Source organism: Sinocyclocheilus rhinocerous, unplaced genomic scaffold, assembly GCF_001515625.1.
Source record: "Sinocyclocheilus rhinocerous isolate Xijiao unplaced genomic scaffold, SAMN03320098_v1.1 scaffold189, whole genome shotgun sequence".
NCBI classification, from domain to species: Eukaryota; Metazoa; Chordata; class Actinopteri; order Cypriniformes; family Cyprinidae; genus Sinocyclocheilus; species Sinocyclocheilus rhinocerous.
This window is the reverse complement of record NW_015667354.1, coordinates 289,938-314,851: the sequence shown is the minus strand read 5'-3', so window position 1 is coordinate 314,851 and position 24,914 is coordinate 289,938. Positions and strand designations below refer to the sequence as shown.

The 24,914-nt window shown below is 37.5% G+C and overlaps 1 protein-coding gene and 1 long non-coding RNA gene across 6 annotated transcripts in view; one reads left to right on the top strand and one right to left on the bottom strand.

Moving 5' to 3' along the window:
* clec16a (C-type lectin domain containing 16A) overlaps positions 1-24,914 on the top strand; it is a 59,572-nt gene that overhangs the window by 4,683 nt on the left and 29,975 nt on the right. For 2 of the 5 annotated variants that reach the window (XM_016545649.1, XM_016545644.1), the window contains exons 6-16: positions 1,017-1,022; positions 1,872-1,995; positions 2,163-2,337; positions 3,276-3,326; positions 3,433-3,546; positions 13,056-13,287; positions 14,863-14,983; positions 19,603-19,703; positions 20,239-20,358; positions 22,364-22,473; positions 23,344-23,388. In XM_016545649.1, coding sequence (XP_016401135.1) covers positions 1,017-1,022; positions 1,872-1,995; positions 2,163-2,337; positions 3,276-3,326; positions 3,433-3,546; positions 13,056-13,287; positions 14,863-14,983; positions 19,603-19,703; positions 20,239-20,358; positions 22,364-22,473; positions 23,344-23,388 — 1,199 coding nt within the window. The remainder of the gene's footprint in view (positions 1-1,016; positions 1,023-1,871; positions 1,996-2,162; positions 2,338-3,275; positions 3,327-3,432; positions 3,547-13,055; positions 13,288-14,862; positions 14,984-19,602; positions 19,704-20,238; positions 20,359-22,363; positions 22,474-23,343; positions 23,389-24,914) is intronic. The other 3 variants (XM_016545647.1, XM_016545648.1, XM_016545645.1) reach the window with 3 other exon arrangements.
* Positions 207-21,943, bottom strand: LOC107733844 (uncharacterized). The gene is made up of 3 exons (XR_001639027.1): positions 21,934-21,943; positions 20,780-20,796; positions 207-295 (listed from the first exon to the last, which is right to left on the bottom strand). It is a non-coding gene; the product is annotated as an uncharacterized LOC107733844 (long non-coding RNA).

The window sequence follows — 24,914 nt, the reverse complement described above, 5'->3', positions numbered from 1 at the left end:
GGGTTAAAAAAAAAAAAATTTCATATGGGGCTAAACATGTAATATTTGTTAAAATTTTAATAAATTGATGTTAAATTGTTTAAGTTTCATGATTTTAATTAATTAGACATGCGTTTTGATTAATAAAATGTAATTTAACCTTTAAAAAGGAGTCCAGAAAAAAAAAAAAACCCCTCAAAGCCGTAAACCTAGGGGAAACACTGAAATTTTTATTTCTGTAGCACATTTAAAGTGCTTTCCAGCATAAAGACAATAGACAGTTTGGCTACATACATTCACCCAAACGCAAACAAATCTTGTTTACTTACTGCCAACTTACTTTTATCAATGTTAAAAAGAAAATATAACTTCTAAAATAAAGATAAAAATAATAAAGAAAAAGTGTCTTAAAAAATCTTGAAGTAACATCCAAACCGTCTTTTTTATTTTATATTATTTGTAATAATATGTAAGCCAAATAGAAATAATGTGGTCACCCATGATCACTTTATTGTCTTAAATATCAGCCTGATTTTTATTTACTGGATCAATACCCATAACATAAACTCGCGTCTTAGTCCACTGAAACCTTCATGACTGCAGTGCACCATGTGTCTTTAAGATTTCATGTAATGCAATAACATTCATACATTTTTAAGTGTTGCTTAAATGTACTATCTGTGGCTTTCTTGATATGGCATATCACATGCCTAATTACAATATAAATGCACTGAATTAACTGCAAAAATGTAGTTAAAATCCCTGATTGTCAGAAAAAGTAGTTGGGTGGTATCCTTTGCTTTTTAGCATGTCCTGGCAGCTTCATGGATCTGGTCGATATGTCTGGTGTTTTTAGGCTGTTCTTGGTTCCAGATGCTCTTTTGAGCAGGTTTAGTACCAGCCACTAGGTGGTGTGATGGTTTCATCTTTTGGCCTCTAGGGCCCAGAGCTCCACTAGCTCAGTCCCTTCATCAGTTTAACCCTTTGTCTGTTCTTCCCCTCTCCCTCTATGGTGACTCCTGTGTGCCTTATTCCAGTGTCATGTAAGTTGGTTAAATTCAGAACTTTGTACTTAAATTCAGAACTTTGTACTTATTGCATGTTGTCTTGAACTGTTTTTTATTTTTTTTTCACAGTTGCTTTTTTTGTCTGTGCGTACACAGGTTTACAATTCACACACTGATAGTAGTTAACAAATACACTCATTTGCACTGTCACACATTGGTGCCTTTATTTAAACCCTCTTGTTTGGCTTGATTTTTGGCAGTATCAGTTGTATGTGTGTTTTTTAATTTAATTTATTTTTTTAAAAGATGCTGGAGGTTCATTGAGCATTGATTATTATAATATCTACAATGCTAGATACAGATCAACCTACGTTATAATCCATCCATCAACTCCCAAATGATTCCTTACCTGACAAGACAAACATAAACAGGCCCATTTTTTGTTCATATTCAGTTTATTAGTGACGCATGCAAAGGTCTTTTGACTTTTTACCAGTTAGACCCCTATTTATTAGCTACTATTTATTACATAGTGAGCCTTTATAAGTTTAGATACATTTCACAGCATCTAATACTCTCAGCATGCTTAGTAAAGGACTTGTTTATTGCTTAGGACCAAATATAGTGCAGCCTAGCTTCGTTTAGCGACTCTGCTTAGGGAATGTCATTTAACATAACCCTCCAACATCTGACCAATCACATTGCACATTGCTCTGTAATTAACCCCTATTGCTTTTTAAAGACCACTTGCCATCAGTAAGTCTGGCGCTGTTGTGTTATTAGTTACAATAAACCTAACAGTTCTTTACCCATGTCACTGTGGCTGTTTCCTGTCTCTCTGCCTGTTTGTAAGTAACCACGTTTCATTTGGGTCCTGCTCCGCAGTGGACAACCAGCACATGCTACACTACATTCGGGACAAAACAGCCGTGCCGTACTTCTCCAATTTGGTCTGGTTCATAGGCAGCCATGTCATCGAGCTGGACAAGTGTGTGCAGACTGATGAAGAGTAAGGTTTTCGTGACTCCTTTATATGTGCGGTTCACCTCTGCACCACTAGGTGTCACTACAGACCACATTTGAGCACTGAAAATCTGAATTCACAGAATAGCCTGGCTCATGATTTTTTATGATTAACATATTGCACTTTTTTCCATCTACACCCATTCTCATCAGACATAAAAACAGAGGAAAACTCAGCGATCTGGTAGCTGAGCACCTGGACCATCTTCACTATCTGAACGACATCCTCATCATCAACTGTGAGTTTCTCAATGACGTGCTGACCGACCACCTGCTCAACCGCCTCTTCCTTCCCCTATACGTGTACTCTCTGGTCAGTCAAGAGCAGGTGAGGACACAACTGCACATGTCTAAAAAACAACTAGCATATCTCTAGTAGGAGTGTTTATTCCAGGCTAACTTTGCATAACCATTGGAGCTGAGGGAATAAAATCTATATGCTACTTTATTGCAAAACCATTTCAATGAAAATTCACTATACTGACTTGAGTTATTCTTTTTCTTACTCTCTTTCTTACTGTTGTGCATTTATGACTCTTTTTAAACCATGTATAATGGCTTCCAAAGTATGTTGAATAGAAAAATAAACTTATTCGATTCCTCGACTCTGAATAGCCCTAGAGTCGGAGTCGACTCCAGCACTGGAATCGCTGATGTCTTCACTGATTCTCAAATCCCTATATAGTGCATGGCAGTTGAGTGCTGTATAACAGCAAAGAGTGAACGAAATGAAGCGAGGATCCGTTTGCAGTGCAGTCTGTGTGCGGTGCAGAAGCAGCACGGGCTCAGTGTGCTTTATTTAGTGTGCTCAGTGCGCTATGATCCGCGGCTGTTTACCACCATTATTTTGATTTCAAATTCGAGCGTTGTTACTAATTTTTTCTCTCTGTCAGCATAGTGATTATCTTTTCACACAGTAATACTATCTTTCATAAAATGTAATTTATTATTGTGATGCAAAGCTGAATTTATGGAAACTATGTTTTCAGGATTCTTTGATACATAGAAAGTTCAAAGGAACTGCATTTATTTGAAATAGATATCTTTTGTAACATTACAAATGTCTTTACTGTCACTTTTGATCAATTTATATATATTTTTATATATATATATATATTACTGACCCCAAACTTTTGAATGGTAGTGTATGCATATAATAGCATAAAATCCAAGCATGGTTGTGAAAATTATGTAATTTTCACCCTAAGTAACTCTAGATGAAATCTAGTTTTCATCCCACATGATAACAATCTTTTTTTTTTTCAGTCTGAAGAGCGCAAGATCAACCCTCAGGTGTCTCTCTACCTCCTGTCACAGGTACAGTGCTTCAGTTTTGTTGAAACTTGCAGTGAGTAGAATAGCCACCATACACACGGTGTGAGCTGTGGTCAGGTGAAAACATATGATGTCCTGCTGTCTCTAGGTGTTTCTAATCATCCACTACCAGCCGCTTGTCCACTCTCTGGCTGATGTCATTCTGAACGGAGACCTGTCAGTATTCACGCTGCAGACTGAGCAGAGTGCTCACAAGAGTTCAGTGAGTACATTCGCCAGTTGGCCTCTTTATTTAGATGTGCATGCAGTAGGTAACCAGAAGGATGCTGGATTGATCCCCACAAGGAGCCATGAACCATTTATTAGGGTTTTATGGGAACAAGTGGCTCCTAGTCGATAAAAATGTTGTTCTAAATGGCCTTTCACATGACCTTGACACTGTGTTGTGACATCATGCTTAAAGTTATATCAAACTAAAGTAATATCACTGTGTTTGCAGTTGCTATTTTTACCAATAATTTTGCACACTTTCTGTTTTCTTGTGTACTAGCAACCTTGTTTGCTATCACGTCAAAAGTGCGGTAAAGTCCTTATGTGAAAGGTCTTTTAGTTTAAAGGGCATTTATTTCTGTTCCACAGTTACAGGTACTTGGTAGATCTCTCTCTCTTGAGGTTTATTGGCCTCTATTTGATATTTACTTGATGTCAAATGGATTGTCATGGCTACATCAGACTGGCCAAACTTTCCCCTACCTCAAGGAACATTCAATCAATGTGTCAGTTTTACAGTGATGCATGTGTCCAATTAGCTTGCTAAATGTTATCACTTCTGTTGATCACCTAAAAGCGCTACAGTCTCACCGTGCCCTTTATTTTTTTTTATATAAGATGCGTATCGGCCACAAATAAACTTCTCAGAAAAGAGGTAGTTACGAAATGCCACTGCTCCAGTCAGTGGATGAGATGGTTGAAGAGGAGTATTCTTCTTTGCGGTTTGCCTCTGCCCATGTTATTTTCATGAGGGTATTTACACTGAGGTAAGGCAGACAGATAAGAGCGTTGCGATATCAGTGTTAATGGGCTGCTTTGATGTTTTCTCCACAGCAGACAGCACTGCAGCGTGTAGGTGGATGTGAGACTGATTGTGTAGTGCAGCCTGTAGCACATAACTTGTTTTTGCTTTTTTTTTTATTGTCTGGATGGCAGAATCCGGGCCAGGCCGTGCATATGCACTTATGCAAATATTTTGCAATGAAAGTGTCCCGAATGTTTGGCTGGTTGAGTCGTTAGCTTGCACCTGGCAAAAACAAAATCACGTAAATGTCAGATTTGTTTCTGAGAGAGGAGAATGTCATGCATGCTTGAACTGTAGGTTTCCACTCTTTTGAGACTGTTATCATGTGAGAAGTATCTCAGTTAGTAGTGTTAATATGTTTTTGAGATGACATTAAGTTGCAACATGACTTAGGCAATGCCAGCAGATAGTTGGCAGATTCATTTTTGCCATTGCTCATACTTTGATGTGTAATACTCTAGCAACCTATCAACATGTGCACTTTGAATATCTTAGCAACAACCTGGCAACAGTCTTTGACGTCATTTCCTATGTAAAATAAGTATAATATATATCAAGTACCTGCACACCGTTGTTGTTGTCTCGTCTCCCCTCAGACGCGCTGCAATGGCTGTCCTGCGCGCAATTCTCAAAACGCCCACAAGATGGCGCCGTTTATCTGTGAATCCGATATTACAAAACTGATATCCGATTATGGAAAAATATCGGTAAATCGATATATCGGTCGATCTCTAATATATATATATTTTTTGTCTTATCACCAGTGATCCTTGATTATTTGAAGCTATACTGTTTTGGCTGATTCCGACTTGATACAGTCGGCATGAAAATCCTTTTCACTATAATTTACATCACAACATAGAAGAAAAGATGTTGCTACTTCCACATCATTGTGACTTTAATGTACATTTACATTTATGCGTTTGGCAGACGCTTTTATCTATTGAAGGTATGTATTGTATCTGTTCATGCATTACCTAGGAATCGAACCCATGGCCTTGGTGTTGCTTGCGTCATGCATCATTATATATATATAGATATATATATATATATATACAGAGTATTTATTATATACATATATACATTTAGAGTGTTCTTTCACTGCATGATTCAGTCTATTAAAATGTATTAAGAAAGATCACAAAATTCAAGATATGGGGGCAGAAAATTTACATATTTATATCATTTCATATAGTTAAAATCACTCGAAGAGTGCCGTTTTTTTCTTAAAAAATAAGCATGATTACAAATGTGATACTGATTTTATACAACAGTTCAATGAACAATAAGTTAATATTAAGAGATCCTGCGCGCAATTCTCAAAACGCCCACAAGATGGCGCCGTTTATCTGTGAATCCGATATTACAAAACTGATATCCGATTATGGAAAAATATCGGTAAATCGATATATCGGTCGATCTCTAATATATATATATTTTTTGTCTTATCACCAGTGATCCTTGATTATTTGAAGCTATACTGTTTTGGCTGATTCCGACTTGATACAGTCGGCATGAAAATCCTTTTCACTATAATTTACATCACAACATAGAAGAAAAGATGTTGCTACTTCCACATCATTGTGACTTTAATGTACATTTACATTTATGCGTTTGGCAGACGCTTTTATCTATTGAAGGTATGTATTGTATCTGTTCATGCATTACCTAGGAATCGAACCCATGGCCTTGGTGTTGCTTGCGTCATGCATCATTATATATATATAGATATATATATATATATACAGAGTATTTATTATATACATATATACATTTAGAGTGTTCTTTCACTGCATGATTCAGTCTATTAAAATGTATTAAGAAAGATCACAAAATTCAAGATATGGGGGCAGAAAATTTACATATTTATATCATTTCATATAGTTAAAATCACTCGAAGAGTGCCGTTTTTTTCTTAAAAAATAAGCATGATTACAAATGTGATACTGATTTTATACAACAGTTCAATGAACAATAAGTTAATATTAAGAGACTTACGTTTTAGACACCATATTGCCTGTTTTTTGCTCCATTTTGCCAACCGAAAATAATCTGCACACACAGAGAGACGCGTTTCAGTTGGCGCGCGAACACCGAGTTGATTCGTCTTTCGCATCTCCTCCTCCTTATGTTTGAACAGACACATACACACAGAATTCACTTGCCTTTAATCATGTTTGAACTTTCTCAGACTATATTTTGTGGTATATAGCTATATGCTGTGGTATATGAAGAAGTACTTAAAGTGTATGGAAAGCAAAGTATTCTTTCTTTTCCAAGAAAGAATGTGAAACAAATTGGTTATATAATTTTCATTTTTAAATATTTTAAAATATAATTGAAATAGATTTTTCACACTTTAAGCAATATCGTATCGCATATCGAATATCGCATTTTTTAACAAGGTATCGCATATCGCATTTTTTTTCAATATCGCACAGCCCTAATATATATATACAGCAGAGCATGCTCTATTGTTTGCTACTAGCAACCCAGGTCAGTGTAGTGTAGAGATACCTGCGATGAGCTCAAACTTCACCCGAGTCCGCTGCTTCAAATTATCCGCCCGCCACCCACCCGCACCTATATTTGATCGTCACATTACAATGATTCTAATTCTTAGTTTTGCATGATCATATGATGAATGAATGGCTCATTTTTAACAGATTCAGTGACGTTAGAGACTAGAGTTGATCTGCACATCACGGCACGCGTCTGCGGCGCATTAAAGCCTGTGTTACGGCCACCGGAACTGATCACGGCCACTCAGTCAATGCTGGTGTTTATACCGCTCGCATCCAGTGTAGAATAGAACCCATTATAATCAGTGATGTGGTCTACACTGGATGCAGTAAACTGATGCCTCGTTCTATTTATGACGCACTGACACAAAGTACAAATGATTTGCAGCGGTCGCTTTGTTGCGTCCTGTGTGTATGTGTGTGTGTGTGTGTGTGTGACCCTGAACCACAAATCCAGTCTTAAGTCACACGGGTATATTTGTAGCAATAGCCAACAATACATTGTATGGGTCAAAATTATAGATTTTCTTCTTGTATGCCAAAAATCATTAGAATATTAAATAAAGATCATGTGGGGGCGCATCATTCAAAGCATAAGATAACATGACTATCTGCGAAAAAAAGTGCATAATGTTTAAAATAATGTTTATAAACCAATTATAATTAAGTTGCTTAAACAACTATAAACAAAACAGCATCATGTATGTATGCATTCTAATGCAACATTTTTGCATTCGAATGTGGATTTTTATTTTAAATTCGACGAATTTTCGAAATTCGAAATTTTTTTTGACAGCCCTACTGTCTACTGAACGTAAACAACGCTCATTACGTTGATTACATTCAGAGGTACTCTCCAAAATGGCGGAAGACGGTAACTCGGGGAGAAGAATAGCTGAATAAATTGTTATTATTGTTTTCTTCGCACACAAAAAGTATTCTCGTAGCTTCGTAAAATTACGTTGTGTGTGTACACATCCATCCTATAATTATAAAAATCCATCCAGTGTTTTTTTTTAAATCCCTATTTTAGAATCCCCTTTCTCAAACCCGGCTGTTCTGAGATTCCTGTCAGAACGAACTTTCAGCTTCGTAACTTTGCAGATATTGTTTATGCTCAAACAGCAGCCTTACACACTAACTAACATTAAAAAAGTGAAATCGCAATGAACCACCCCTTTAAATGGTAATTGGTATTTTTTTAAATGGTACTTTTGTTTGCTTCAAAAACTAGACAGATAATTAAAATAATTCAAATTTTGGCAGTTGATGATGTTATCACATATATTCCTATAATAGTTATTAATTAGTGCTCTGGTAATAGTAGACCAGCTTCAGTACACCATCCTGTGTTATTCTGATAAACGTATGTTTATCATCAGCAAAAAAATAAAAAATAATGAAAGTGGCAGTCAGGCAGCCTTTTCAGGGAAACGGTCTGTGTTCTCATATGTGTCAGTATTATCAAAAGCCATTTCCTCTTTCCCATTCTCTGGTTCTTTCTGTGGTCTGTTTCTGTGTCTCACCTCTCAGGCTTAACCACAACTTGCTCTACTAGACCCTTTTTTACAAGCTGACGGTAATCTGTCAAACCCAGCTTCCCTAAACCAGTGCGACTTGTGCGACTGCAATTTCAGATCAGTTTAAGAAAAGGGTACATTCAAACAAAAATGCTTTGTTCAATACAACAACACAAATTGCAAATCTTTAAGTTCTAAATGAAACAACTGGATATGTAAACACGTACTGTAGATCATATAAACTGCACTGTGTTGAAGATAAATAGACCATGACAGTGACATTAAGTTTGGATTCAGTGCTGTGATATGAAGTAATTTTGCTGACTGCTACATTTGCTTTGGTTTGCACGAAACTGTTGACGGCATGCATATCCGTGCAGCCATGTACTGTAAACAAAACTCTGTCTGCCTCTGCAAAACTCAACATATCATTATGCTGTAAGGTCCTGGTTTGTATTGTATTTCATGGGAGAAAATGTTGTTTATAGCATATAATGAATGTAATGAGAAATATGTATGTGTACGTATTGATATGCATAAGCGTGTGGATTTAGTTCGCTTCAAATGGTTAAACGTAGGGTTATGCGGTATACAACAACATGATCACCTAACCCTAACCCTAATTTCAATACAAATACCCCCAAAACATACCTAAGCGACAATAAAGACGCTATTCAGAATTAATTGGCAAATTGTTTAAAGGGGTCATGAACTGCCTTTTTTATTATTATTTTGTGCTGTTCTCTGAGGTCCCCTTATAATGTTATCAAGATTTTTTACATAAAAAAACATACAAATTTTGAAGTTATAGGCTATTTTCTGTCCTGTTTTGACCCCCTCATCAGAATGCTCTGTTTGAATTGGCATAGCGGATTGTAGACTCAGAAGTTGGGATGTCCCGAGCCGATCAAGCTTTTTTTAACTGATCGGTATCGGCTCTTCTTATTCTTATTCTATTCTTATTTTATGTCAGCTGTCATGCTGTAGGTGGCAGTATTCACCTTCCAGTAGATTTGATAACGGCCATTAAAAGGAAAAGAAGGTGCTCAAATGTGAATACACGTGTTCAGCTCCCATTAAAAACAACAACAGCATAAGAAATGTGCGTGTGTGACACACGAGAACCAGTGAGGTCTGTTCTAGCACCTCATACACAAGTTTGAGCTTCCGCGTTCTTTGTATTTGATGCCCACTTTTGTAACGATCGCTCATTCATTTATCAGTTATATTTATCTGATGTTAGACTCGTCATCTTGAGACGTCATTGCCATAACGCATTGCTATGGGTTGCGTGCTTGCTTTGGATTTGACTGACAATCTGGCATTCTGACAATGCGAGCGTCATGCTTTCTAACCATATCTCCACTTTTTTACCTTTATGTTGCAATTATTTTCCTAATTTTATATATAAAATACAAGAAGTTTACATAGTCTGCACAGCATTGTCTTTTAGTTTCAATCTTTCTGAAAATCCCGTGTCGAATTGTGCCTTGTTTGTATTCGCGGTAAAATGAAGTGAACAAAGGACCAAGTTCTTACTGACGCGTTCTGGAACTTTATTAAAAATAAAGTTCATCCACTCTTTCCTAACGTTGGGATCAGAGGGAAGGCAATGCAAAGACTGTTTTTCCACAACTTGGCACTGCACAGCATCTTGTTGTCTTCGGAGCCATCTTTATCGTTTGATTTCTGTGTAGATCTGCGTTTTCCTCTCTCGTTATTTGCACTACATGCATGATTTGGTGGGCAGGGCTAAACAGGCAGTGATGTAGAAGCAGGCGTCGATCTTCCTCTGCAGAGGTGGAGTTTATCCACACTGTTACATCATAGAGTAGAACATTCCACAACCTGTCATTTTGGCAGATTGGCTTCAAACTGTTTTTAGACTAATGAGAAAGTTTTGAGTTCTGAAACTTACAGGATGTTTTTATAGTACAATGATCACTTATATGCCAAAAGAAGGAAGAAGGAATTTTGGTTTCTCAGTTCATGACCCCTTTAAATATGTTGTTTAAATGCATTACGTTTGCTAGTGTTACTGATTCATTCTGTAATTTATCAATAAATCAAATCCAGATGGGTAGTGTTTTGCAAAAGTAAAGTAATTTACTCTCTTTGAATGGCAGAATTCTATTATCAAAGCTTAGTAAGTACAAAAAATAAAACAGTGAATACAATGAATACAATGAATAATGAATACCATCAGATGACAGCGGCAATAACATCTGACAAAATCTCTCCCACTGCAAAGACTGCACTATTTAGGAAACACTGATACACAATATGAAGATTTCAAATTGAAGCTCTTTATTGACTTTGTACTGGTATGACAAATTTTTTTGCACATATATTTCACTATGCAAGCCAATACCTTTTTTCCCCTGATGATCTGAATGCATCAGCTACAAAATAGTTATGAGATTAATCACAAATTATTAATATTAAATTATTGAAACTGCACGAGTTTCATGTTTATCTTTCCAATTTTTGCAAAAGTTCTTAATTTATGCCAAAACTGAGGTTAGCCGAAGTTTGGTTATTGAACAAACATCAATGTTTCAATTTATAGTAAGCACGCAGTCTGCTGTAGGACTGTGTTGTGTTGTGAAGAGCTCGGTTGAGGAAGCCAGTGGGAATCCTTATATAAATGCAAAGTTCTGGTCTATCTTTTGTTGTGGCTCTCTTTGCTCTGATGTACAGCGATTTGCCTTACACCATCACCGCACTAACCTACTTTCCCTTTCCCGTAAAGCCTGTGAAATAGATGCTAGTACCTGTGTGTTACCAGCAAGCCTCTGCCACCAAAACACACACATGCACGAACATCACATGACCTTCCTTCACCACAAGCCACAGGTAGAGGATGAGCACAGAAAGGGACCATGCAGAGATGGCGGGTGTGTAGATCAGGATTTCAAACAGGTCCTTGCGCAGATGACAGGAAGTATGAAGTAAATGTAGTGCAGAGATGAAGGGCGAAACCGCCACCGTATTAGAAGCTTCCCCTGTTTTCTCATTATACGATTTACATACTGCACAATGAGCAGGGTGCACACCTGCTACGCAGTTTGCTGGAAACGCACCTGTAGCCTGGTGGCACGCTTTAGCGTTTCGGGAGATTAAACGAGCACAATGCAGCATTTCGGCAAATGCAGCTTGGTAATTTGTGTGGGCTGAGGTGACTGGGACTCTCACATCAGTGCAACATACATCAGCCTAATGTCGCAAATTTGTTTTGATTCATAAAATGATGTCACGCATATATGAGGGGATGCAATGCATGTCAGACGACCACACTTTAGCCTTTAGTAAACCTCTAGATATGTTTTTTTTAATATATTTGGCTTATCTTGACAGCAGAGGCAGTGAGTGAGATCATCACAAACGCTGATCAGCTGCCTTTTATCTCTTTGGTCCTTTCTCGTAAATAGCTCAGTCTTGACGATATACTTTGCACTTTGAATAGAATTTACTCATTAAGCCTGTGACCACAAGCAAGACCACAGATGACTGTTTATTTGCAAGTGTGGCGTCCTCCTGAGTGCTCCACTTCTCAGCTGCGAGCGCATGTTCTTCGCACCGTGTCACTGTGACCTGTTGTGGTCCTGTATTTTTGTCGAGAGCAGTTTTTAACTCTTGTGCTACCTTAGGTACCTTAAAGCTGCTTTCTGAACTTAAAGAGGAACTGTAGATGGAGAACATCATTTCACGTATCGAAACAGTAGAGGTGGGTTCTTTGAATCCTCGCAGGCGTTCTTTGAAAAGCAGACCGAGTGGTTCAGAGAGCAATAGTGCAACTGTGAGACCACGAGCAGGTGATTGTTCACAGTGTTTTCCTGTTGTTCTAAGAATGAACATCTTATCTCTTGTGTGGTTGTTGAAAATGAGGTTGGGGGTCCTTTAGTGTCATGCCCAAAAGCACTGCCTAGTGTTTGTCATGTCGTGTGAGTTATTGGAGCTCCTTGCAAACATCACCTCTGTCCGTGCTGCAGTTATCATGTGTGTCCTTGACTGTTTGGCAGCTGTTTCCTGTCTTAGCGGGTTCTTGTTTCTGAGAAGCCAGATACTGTTTTCCTTTCACTGCTTCTTTAAGTTCTGCAGACGCTTTAAAAGCAGCTATTGCTGTTATCCAAGATGGTTTACGTGTGAATATGTTGTGCCAATGCCAAGCAGCAATAGGTTTATTAGCCTATATTTTTGTATGTTTTATAGGGAAATATTTGAAAACATTTATAGAATTTTTTTAATAGAAAAGTTATAGATTGTTTTATTCATATTTAAATATCTATTAAAGCTTATTAATGTTTGAAAGACTGTAAGTTTCTGTTTTCCTCCAAATTGTGCATTTGCATTTTATGTACTTTCTCTAGTTGGCCTAAAAAAAGGGGGGGAAAAAAACTAAATAAAAAAAAATATATAAACAATTCTGTATAAAATATTACAAATAGACTCAATAAAGAAATAAATAAACATAATTAATAATGTAATTGTAATGTAATAATGTTAACAAATAAGATTAAGAATCATGATAATAATGGTAATACTATTATTGGTGTTGTTATTGTTATTGTTATTATATTATTACCAAGAAGATACCTCTTCATGACCCTCAAAAAGTGTTCATATGCCTCATGCATTGGTAATTTCATTTCAGAGCAATGCTGGTGTTCGTCGCTTCACCAAGCCCCCAGAAAGTCTGGAGCATTCCCTGGAGATGAGTCGTCACCGTGGTAGGAAGAGGACCCAGAAAAGACCCAACTACAAGAATGTGGGCGAGGAAGAGGAGGAGGAGCGGGGATCAGAGGAAGGGCCGGAAGAAGAGAAGGAAAAGGCTAAAGGTACAGAGGCTAGTTCAAAGGCCAGCAGGACAAGTGGGGACAAGGAAGGTGAGTAGCACTAGATGAATGTCCCAGCATGACTGACTGACCCTCCATTCTTTGGATCACACCACACTTCAGCTGTGGCTCTGCTCTCAAAACTGACCGAACAGCTGCACCCATTTGAGTTTGCAGAAAGTCCCGCTTTAGCACTCTGTACTATGGTGCGGTTTTCAGTGAAGATTCACCTGAAAATGAGAACTGTGTCGTCATGTACTGGCCCTCATGTTGTTCCACACCCATATGACTGACTTCTTTCCATGGAATACAAATGGATACATTTTATTGTGATTTACCCAAGTAGGACATATGGATTGGAGCAATAATCCCATCAACCAATCAGATTTTAGGTTTAGACTGGGGTTAATGATTTGAACAATGTTCTACTAATTTTAGGGATGGGTTTGGTCTTTTGATTGTTTCTTAGCATTGTTGTTCCAGGACCAATAATGATGACAGTGTTGACCCAGCAACACGTCCTACTTGGCTAAATCATGTTTTGCCAGTTGCGAGAGCACTCCACCTTCTCACGTCATTTCTGTGTTATGACACGGTCACTTTGGTCCACATTCATTCTGTGCTCCCCACCTCTCCGATTGGGCAAAACCTCACCCCCACCCTCTCCCTCTCCTACCTTGGGAGACATTTTTGTGTCTCCTTAATTTTGCTGGGAGTTGTCAGACTTGAGAGGGAAAGTGAGCTAAGCCCTGTCTCCTGTCGTATTCACTCCTCTGTGTGATTCATTCTTTCAGTCGTCCTTCCCCACGTCTGACACACAGACAGTTATATGATGTTCATTTAAGTAACTTTTAAACTTTTTGCAGGTTTGCAAGTTCATAAGGTGTTCAGGCATTAGAATAATTTCATTTTTTACATTTGTTTTTTCCACGTTGTGGTCTCTCAACCAACCAACCAGTTGTGTAAACAGTTGTATAAATATTTATTTACATAATCTTTAATCTATATATGATCTGTTCTGCGGAACTCTGCAGATTTTCCTCTTACAATCACTGCCAAATATGTTTTAAAAAATTCAATCCAGCAGTCACTACGATAAAATTCTAGAAAACATTCCCTTGTGGCTTGGGTTGTTAGGTTCAGTTCTGAAAGTTATTAAATGCAACCAAGTGGTTTCCCTTTTTGAGATAAATGTCCGCTGGCATATACCGTATTGGCCCGAATATAAGACGACCCTGATTATAAGAATGTGACAGTCACGACTCATGCAGCTGTAACGTTTTCTTTTTCTTTAGTTTTTACTTGCGATCTTTACAACACGCATTACATTACGTATTTCATGGCACACTCGTTTTATGCGTATTTGGCGCCACCTAGTGTTGTGGGTGTATTATTGACATGTCAAAGTCTAGACCCTGAATATAAGACGACCTCGTTTTTTCAGATGTATTTCCAAGAAAAAAACATAGTCTTATATTCGGGACAATACGGTAATCATTTCAAGGGAAATCCATTAGTGTAACTTTAGACAGCTTAGATCAGTTTGATGCAGGGATCTTCCACGGCTGGCATCTAACATAGACAATGCCAAAATCCAGCTTTGCTGTTATACTCTGTGTTTTGCAGAAATTGAGATGGTGGTAATGGAAAAATGTAGGATCTCTGAAGTGTCCACTTTGACGGAACAGAACATTACCGATGAGGAGAAGAGCGCGGCTGCGGCACGATCTGAAGGACAGAAGAGCAGGTACACAAGCAACCACAACCTTAACCACAGACCTAGAAGAAAACATGTAGCTCTTTTTAGGCTTAGAAAACACATTTACAAACAATTTTACAATTTTAAGAATGTCCACAAATAATTTTTGTCAGATTAAGCTAACCTCCTGTGTAGGGGTGGGGGATATGACCAAAATCTTATATCATGATATGAGTAACGATAACGGTATCACGGTGACGATATATAGCCCAATTATAGTTACTTTTGCTTTAAAAAAGGTCTTTACGATATCAAAGTTTTTAATACAGTAAAAATTGTAAAAAAAAATGATTGAATTGTAGAAATTCTTGTCACCAGTGTCAATATCACAAAAAATTAATACTAGCCTAAAGAAAAAAAGAAAAAAATCAAGTTCACTGAAAACAAGTGAACAGCCTAAATGATTGTCTGCGATTAACCGCATTATGCACTAAATTCAATAATGCATTCAAAAGTAGTGTATTGTGCACTTTTTTCATTTAAAAGTACTGATATATGAACAAAAGTTGAATAAGATTTGGTTTGCAAACACTTAAACAAATAAGGTGCTTTTTTACAGCAGTATTCCTTTTACAAGAAAATATTTTATAGTTTGTTATAGAAAAACAAGTTATGCTCAGAGTCCAGAGCCTCGATCATAACATTATAACAGGCACCTTCCGAGTAGAGACCTGCACTCCCACGGGACCCAACGCAACAATGCGGACAGGTAGAGACTCGTGTGTGCGGGATGCGGGTGAATAAGGGTGAAGTCACACTAGGCAATCTTAACTGTGCCCGAGCGCGTTTGACCCCCAAAGCCCAGTTCATTTGACTAGTGTGATCGCTCCGTGCCACGCTCGGTTGGAAGAGGTGGGCCAGAGCGCAGTTCAGTTATATATAGATCCGTGAGTGTGAGCGCTAACTGCGCCGGAGCGCGGAACTTATGATACGTGCAGCATGATTGCATGAACATTTCTGAGCGGCAAGAGTGATAGATCTGAAGCAATATATTGTGAGAGAGGGCCGTGTGTTACCGCGTCCCAAACAACTCAAAATAATAAACCACTAAGTTAACAAAACGATGCACCACTGTGCTGAGCGAGAGCGCTTCTCTGCTGTCTTCACGTGCTATCGGAAACTTCCTATTTCCCACGTATGAAGTTGTGATTATGAGCACGTTGCATTCTTTTCTGTTAAAAATAACAGTGAACAGTAGTTCGTGAATGTTGATGCTTAGCCTAAATAATTTTATCTGGAGCATTCATGTGAGCGCTGCTGCAGTCTTAGGCCCACCCCAAATGCTCTCATTGGTTGAGACACGTGATGACACCCATCCCAAGCCAGTTCTGAATTTACATCTCACTCCTCCTTAGACCCATGGTTTGTCTGTATGTGTATTCAGAGCCAGTGAGCAAAGGACTTTCATAATAATAAAAAACTGCATTAATGCACGATAAAATAATTGTCGGCGTTAATCAATTAATGCGTTAACGTGATAATAATGCGTTAACTTGGCCAGCCCTTTATATATTTATATATATATATATTCTTATTAAAGTTATAAAAGTGATTTAGTTAAGAGCAGTGAGAGATTTTCTCTCTTTTGCTGTTTGATTAACATGAATGACAGACAGCAGGAATATAAGACTGCTATCACTTTAAGAGCTGCCCGGATCCAATATACTGTTACACGTGTTTTCTTTCTCAGCTGTTTGCTTTCACTTAAGACCTAAATTACTGTTTATGAGGATTCTTGCAAAGACGAGTATTTTGATGCATACAAGTGTGTGCATTTTACCATTCAAGGCCTATAATTCGGCAAAAATAACTTTGTTTAATACTCCCGTGCTCTGTGAGCACCGTCTTCAGACTGCTCTCAGACAGCGCGCACATATAGCGAATTGAGTTCTCTTCCATTGATAATTGCGTTTTAGTGGCTTAAAATAACTTGTTTTTAAACTGCAGTGCTTAAAAATGCATGCAAACAATAGGTTTTCATGACCACATAGCACAGCAATGTCACATGAGCACGTAACCGTGATGGAAACGATACTCCTGAATCTTTACCAGTTGACAAATTTCTAAAGGTTAATTGTGTCGACCGGTAAATCACCCACCCCTACTTCTGTGACATTTTCATTAAGGGTCAGATGCATCTATACTGCTCCACCTTTTAGTTTAGAATCAACAGTTCAGTACATCCATTAAAACGGCATTGTAGTCCAAAATTGTGCTTTATGAACCATTAAGTATTGTCAGCCTTGTTAAAGGGTGTTAACGTTGAACCGATGACCATGCAATTGGCTTTTGAGCATTCATGTGAGCGCTGCTGCAGTCTTAGGCCCACCCCAAATGCTCTCATTGGTTGAGACACGTGATGACACCCATCCCAAGCCAGTTCTGAATTTACATCTCACTCCTCCTTAGACCCATGGTTTGTCTGTATGTGTATTCAGAGCCAGTGAGCAAAGGACTTTCATAATAATAAAAAACTGCATTAATGCACGATAAAATAATTGTCGGCGTTAATCAATTAATGCGTTAACGTGATAATAATGCGTTAACTTGGCCAGCCCTTTATATATTTATATATATATATATTCTTATTAAAGTTATAAAAGTGATTTAGTTAAGAGCAGTGAGAGATTTTCTCTCTTTTGCTGTTTGATTAACATGAATGACAGACAGCAGGAATATAAGACTGCTATCACTTTAAGAGCTGCCCGGATCCAATATACTGTTACACGTGTTTTCTTTCTCAGCTGTTTGCTTTCACTTAAGACCTAAATTACTGTTTATGAGGATTCTTGCAAAGACGAGTATTTTGATGCATACAAGTGTGTGCATTTTACCATTCAAGGCCTATAATTCGGCAAAAATAACTTTGTTTAATACTCCCGTGCTCTGTGAGCACCGTCTTCAGACTGCTCTCAGACAGCGCGCACATATAGCGAATTGAGTTCTCTTCCATTGATAATTGCGTTTTAGTGGCTTAAAATAACTTGTTTTTAAACTGCAGTGCTTAAAAATGCATGCAAACAATAGGTTTTCATGACCACATAGCACAGCAATGTCACATGAGCACGTAACCGTGATGGAAACGATACTCCTGAATCTTTACCAGTTGACAAATTTCTAAAGGTTAATTGTGTCGACCGGTAAATCACCCACCCCTACTTCTGTGACATTTTCATTAAGGGTCAGATGCATCTATACTGCTCCACCTTTTAGTTTAGAATCAACAGTTCAGTACATCCATTAAAACGGCATTGTAGTCCAAAATTGTGCTTTATGAACCATTAAGTATTGTCAGCCTTGTTAAAGGGTGTTAACGTTGAACCGATGACCATGCAATTGGCTTTTTATGCTCCGTTCATTAACGGGGTCATATGATGCGATTTAAATTTTTCCTTTCTCTTTGGAGTGTTACAAGCTCTTGGTGCATAAAGAAGATCTGTAAAGTTGCAAAGACTAAAGTCTCAAATCCAAAGAGATATTCTTTATAAAAGTTAAGAGTCAGCCACGCCTACCTAAAATGGCTCGTTCTAACACGCCCCCACATGTCTACGTCACGATGTGGGAAGATTTGCATAACGTTGCCCAAATGTTCACGCAAAAAAAGAAGGCGTAACTTTTATTCTCGCTGTAGTATTGTTGCCACCGCCGCCATGTCGTGAAGGCGCTGTGTGATTCGTTGTGAAAGCGAAACTACTTTGTTTGGCCTTCCAAAAGAGGACGATATCGCTTCGTCATGCCTGGAGCTAATCCGTGCTGGTTGCTGAGGAAATACAAGAACTTTGCACTGTGGATCGTCGGATCGGCTTTCAATTATGTCTCGTCGCTCCGGCCGGACACGGCATCAACAGTATGTGTGGGGCGTAACATTTCCGTCTCACGCTTGAGGTATTCGGCCAATCACAACGCATTGGATAGCTGGCCAATCAGAGCACACCTCGCTTTTTCAGACCGATGAGCTTTGTAAAAATCGACGTGTTTCAGAAAGGCGGGGCATAGAGGAGAAACAATAATGTACAGTATGTGGAAAATAATGTGTTTTTTGAACCTTAAACCACATAAACACATTTCATTACACCAAATACACAAAATAATGTTCTTTTTAGCAACATCGTATGACCCCTTTAAAGTGCAGCAAAGCTCCCCTATTTAGATTGGCGTGCTAAAGAGAAAGAGGGCCCAGGACGTGTTCAGACTGTTCCCCAAGCCTTTCAAAAGCAATATTTATGTTTTCGCTATCCCAAGAAGTGCATGGCATGCCTGTGAAAAAGCAATGTTCTTAGGAATACTCTGCATGGACATGATGATATTGATACTTAAGAAGAAGAGTTTACACCTGTGGAGAATATTTTTAGTTTGAGAGGGAGGGAGGTAACTACCGTTTAGTCTGGATATAAGTGCTTCTCAAAGCCAGTCTAAGTTCGGCATGATTTATAGACAATAGCTCACGTAGAAAATGCCTTTCGCATTTGCAACACTCAAACAATGCAGTATGTGCTCAGAAACTGCGCAATGCGCATTGCACACATTGTTCTGTTGTTCATACTTTTGCATGATTTCCAGAGAGTAGAATGAAAGAATAGCTGTTATCATCTTGTTTGTTGTTCTAGGCCCTTCCTGGACATGTTGTATAACGCACTGGACTGTGACACAGAGGATTACCAGGCTCTGTTTGTGCTTTGTCTCGTGTATGCCGTGTCTCACAGTAAAGGTATCTGATCTGCATTTATCGAACAAAGCATTTAAAATTAATGGATAATTATGGTAATAGTTGTGAAAGGGTTTCTATGTCAAATATTTAAAATAATAAATTGTAAATAAATATTACAAAAGAAACTAAAAGAAGACACTAATAATATGACACTGCTAATAATCAGAAGTTTTTCTTGAGCACCAAAATCAGCATATTAGAATGATTTCTGAAGGATCATGTGACACTGAAGTAATGATGCTGAAAATTCAGCTTTGCCATCAAATGTATTTAAAAAGAGAGCAGGAATTGTAAAATTTCGAATATTTCAATGTAATTTTTACTATATTTTAAAAACAGTATGTCCAACCATTCAAAATGCTTACATATAACATGTTTGCTTACTTGATTAGTTAATACAGTACTTAATACTGTAATACAATGGTTATATGGTTACATGATTTAAAAAAATTTAGACAGCTTTACAGTCAACATCATGCTCCAGCATTCTGTTTCTTTATCTCTTGTTGGTTTATGTGTGCGTGTTCATGCTCAGGTATAAACCCGGAGCTCTTAGAGAGGATCCAGCTACCTGTGCCAAATCAAGAGAGGAGCTCTTACAGTCAGGTGTTGGTGGAAAGAGTGATCCGAATCATGAGCCAGGCTGCTCAGCCAGGTACACACACACACACACGGCGCATTCTCACTCTACTGTACTTTACAGACAGATTCCAAATATAATCCTTCACCTGTTTAAACATGCTCATTAAATATTACACACTGCAGATTCCATTGGTGTGCCTGAACTTGACTGTGTAGACCAAAGCACTCACTGTTTATTCAGGGTAGTCCTTTACTCGTATTTTAACACAGTGATTGTGCAACATTTTTATGTGCACATACGCTTTCTTTTTTGATGTACTTAATAAAAATATCTGATTTCAATGTGTGTGATTCATCAGTACAAATTATTCTAGACAGTTTCTTTTCATAATCAAATAACAACTTTCTCTGACTCTGAACCTGTGTGATTTTAGTATTGTTTAGTCATTTTTTTGAATTAGGTTTTGTTTTGATTTTTGACTTTTCATTTTAACTTTAGTTTGCATTTGTGCTTTTGGTAGCACTTTAGAATAGGAAGTTTTCCCTGAAAAAAACTCCTAATTTGCGGCTTATTAATAGTTAGCAAGGTAGCTGTTAAGGTCCTTGTGAAATCAAAGTTGACTTTATTTACGTTGTTAGCGCACATTGCTAGTCTTGAGGTGAACAATTAATCAGTGCAAATTAATAAATAATAAATAATAAAAATTGTTTGTCTTGGTAATCTTTAATCAAAATCTGAACATTTGCTTCTCATCTGGAATGGCAATGAGGAGTGCTAAGATAAAACTCCACCCTTTATTCAATATCCTGTTTCAGTTGGAGATATGTCACCATACTGAATGGGACTTAAATGTGGACTAAGTTTAGGTATAGGGTAGGATTAAGGGATCTAAAATATGATCATGCAGAATAAGGCATTAATATGTGCTTTATAAAATACAGTACTAACAAACGTACCGTTAGTAATATGCATGCTAATAAGCAGCTAGTTAATAGTGAGAATTGGTCCTTAAAATAAAGTGTTACCGTGCTTTTTTTGTTTTAATTTTCTCAGTAATACGAGTTATTTATTTTATCTCAGTTATTTGTCAATTTAACATTTCAATTTTTCATTATAAAATGTTTATATTTTATTTCATTTCAGATTTTGATTAAAGATTTTGATTAAAATGATTTTTAATTGTTTTAATTTTAAATTACTTTTCTTTCTGCTGAAAATAATCTTAACTAATCATTTCAAGAAAAAAAACACATAAAAGTACTTTTTTTGCAACACATTTTTTTTCCACCTCATGTCAGAATAACATCTCTTCAATTTTTACCACTTTTTTGAGCACATTTTACTAAAAAAGCTTGCTGTTTGCAGAAATCTCCAGTTTATTTCTATGGGATGTTTTGAAAAGCTTTAGCAACAGTTATTGTGAATAACCGTAACCAAGGGGGCTAAACGCAGTGAAGTGTCACTTGTTATTGATGCATGTTTCTTTAGCTCTGCACCCTTTACCACAGCCTTGAGTAACACAAATTGCAACCGATTTCCTCTGACCGTTGATCTCTTTCACCTTTATTTAGAGGAATTGTAGCTAATTTCTCCTTTCAGGGCTCCTGTAATTGTTGTGACATTTGAATGCTGACTTACTTCACTTACTCAATGTATGACAAACATACAAAATGTAGAACTGATTGAGTCCTCATTATGCTGTTATCCTCATGTTTTATGATGCATTCTTCATTGTGACACTAGCATGACAAGAAGCGAATCTCCTCTTTCCCCAAGATCCACAGATTTTCCTCTTCATTTATGACACTTTTGTCTGCTAACATGGTTGTTTGGCTGTTGCCGTGATTACACATGTCACATCTGAGCTATTCTAATGTCACACACTTCCCTTTTTAAGTCATGCTTGCATTTTTCTCGTCTTGAGAGTCCAAAATTAATTGCGTAATTTGAACTGTCACGTGTTTGGTCTGCTTTTACATAATACCACTTTGATTCAGTTTTAAAATTAGCACAATTGCACCTTATGTGTTTGATCTACATCATCACAACTTAGTGTGTGTATGTGTGTGTGTTTCAGATGGAAAGGTGCGTCTTGCCACCTTGGAGTTAAGCTGTCTGCTTCTGAAACAGTCTGTGCTGTCTGGCTCTCAATGCATTATAAAGGACATTCATTTGGCCTGTTTGGAGGTAAGAGTCTTAACACAGAACCAAAAGCACTTCACTTTACTATTACATGTTCTGCATTTTATATATGCCAGCAACTGTAATATCTTTGCCAGAATACATTTTTTTTAAGCTCATGGTGCATAAGATTCAAGTTTACCAAATGGGACTGGTGAAATCCATGAATATTTTTATATATATAAAATGTTAAGAAAGAAAATGAAGGAATAAAATGAAGCGAACGGGAATAAGGTGATAAAATTAATTACGTAAATTATGATCAAAGACATTTATTGACACCAAAGAATATGAATCATTTATTTGTATAAATGAGAATATTAATACAATTTTCTTCCATAAATATGAATGTTAAATTATGATAGACAATGTTTGCAAACTTATAAGACACATTAAAGACCCATCAAATTTAAAATTAAGTAAATCTGAATCACGTTGGTTGTATTGCCAAATCCATGATAGCATTGCATTGTGGTGACTGTTTTAGCAATGAATATACATACTGCTTATGGCCTGCTTTGTCACTGAAGATAAAGACTTGGAAATTTGGCATTTATTATCTTTCACAGTAATTGAAAAGGATGGCTTTTGACACCAAGTTAAAAAATGTGAAGTGATTCATGCTGATTTGCTTATCAACCATTCCATATTAGATGATTTAAAACTGGTTGCAACATATTTCTAATTAATCAGGTGTTTCTTAACACATGCAATATGCACACTTAGGTTTTTCCCAGTAATTTTTCTTACATTGGGTAACGGTGCCTTTCGTTCTTATTTTGAAACTAGACAGATTTACAGGAAGTAGGACATTTTACTTGTTTATATTGCGCAACTCAATCATACCATTGCTATGATGATATTTTCTTTTTTTAGGGTGCCCGAGAAGAGAGTCTTCACCTTCTGAGGCGGTTTTATAAGGCAAGATGGTCTTTTATTTTATTTCGGATCACATGAAAGTCACCAGTTGGTTCAGGTACTTACTGGAACCCAGAGAGTTCAAGGCAGCAGACCTTCATACTAATAATTCTCATAATTATCACCTAGTCACCTCACTTGTATTTGATTTCCTTTAAAGTCTGAGGAAGAATTAAGCTCAGACAGCTCATCCTAAAGACTTTGTTGTTTTGATATTTGGGAAAATCCCAGCAGCTTCCTGTTGAAACTTGTTAGCGCTCTTGGTGGCTTATTTACATTGAGACATTTCTGTGAAAGCAAACTACAATTAAACAGAATAGAGTTCTGTACAAAGTACACTAGTGCGTTCAACTTTTGCTTTGGCCACTCTGTCATTTGTCTTAACATTGAAGGACATGTTTTCCAGCTTTTACTGCAGCCTGCAGCACTTTTTTTGTTGTTTTTGTTTTCCCTGAAGTCATTTTCACTCATGAAATTTGAGTGCTCTGGCGTGATTCTGTTTAACGTACATGAGAACAGCAGCCAGTTTTGCTTTCACAATTCAAAGAAAGATCTCTTTCAGAATGCATTATGCAGGCTGCACATTATCCAAAACCTCTGTTACTGTGAGAGAAGACCGTATGTAAATAATCACTGTACTGAATGTTCTGTTCTGGGATTATGGAGGGCCCTGGGAGGACCCATGTTTTGGTATCTCATCTGCATTTCCTGTGTGCATAATTGATCAGTGTGTCCCAGCTCTTCCAAGAAACTGGGCAGACACGTACAGCAGCAGTCACGGGTTTAGACACACCTACTGTTTCTTTATCGTTTCTGTTGTCTTCTACGCTATACCATAATAGTGAAGTCAAAACTATGAAATAACAGAAGTGAAAGCATGGGAATTATGCAGTGACCAAAAATGACTTGTACTGTATATGTGAAAGAGTCAGACTGTTCCGAATAATTCAACTCATGCTCATTTTCTCTTTAATTCTGTATATTACCACCTTTTCTCATAATGTCCCTCCCTTCATCCTTCCCATGGGGATATTCATGGAGTGTTCACACTGATTCATGTTAACAGTTGCTCTTTCGACTGTACTGGCGTCAGATGGTAACATGGTAACATTTTCCCTGAGGGACAGTGGGATTTAGTTTTGACTTTCTTTTTTTTATTTTGAAGGGGTCATATGATGCGATTTCACGTTTTCCTTTCTCTTTGGAGTGTTACAAGCTGTTCGTGAATAGATAAGATCCCTAAAGTTGCAAAGACTAAAGTCTCAAACCCAAAGAGATATTCTTTATAAAAGTTAAGACTCGTCCACGCCCTCCTAAAACGCCTCATTTAAACACGCCCCCACATGTCTACGTCACTGTGTGGGAAGATTTGCATAACGCCGCCCAAATGTTTACGCAAAGAAAGAAGGCGTAACTTTGATTCTTGCTGTAGTATTGTTGCTGCCGCAGCCGCCATTTCGTCGAGACGCTATGTGTTTTGTTGTGAAAGCGAAACTACTTTGTTTGGCCTTCCAAAAGAGGACGATATC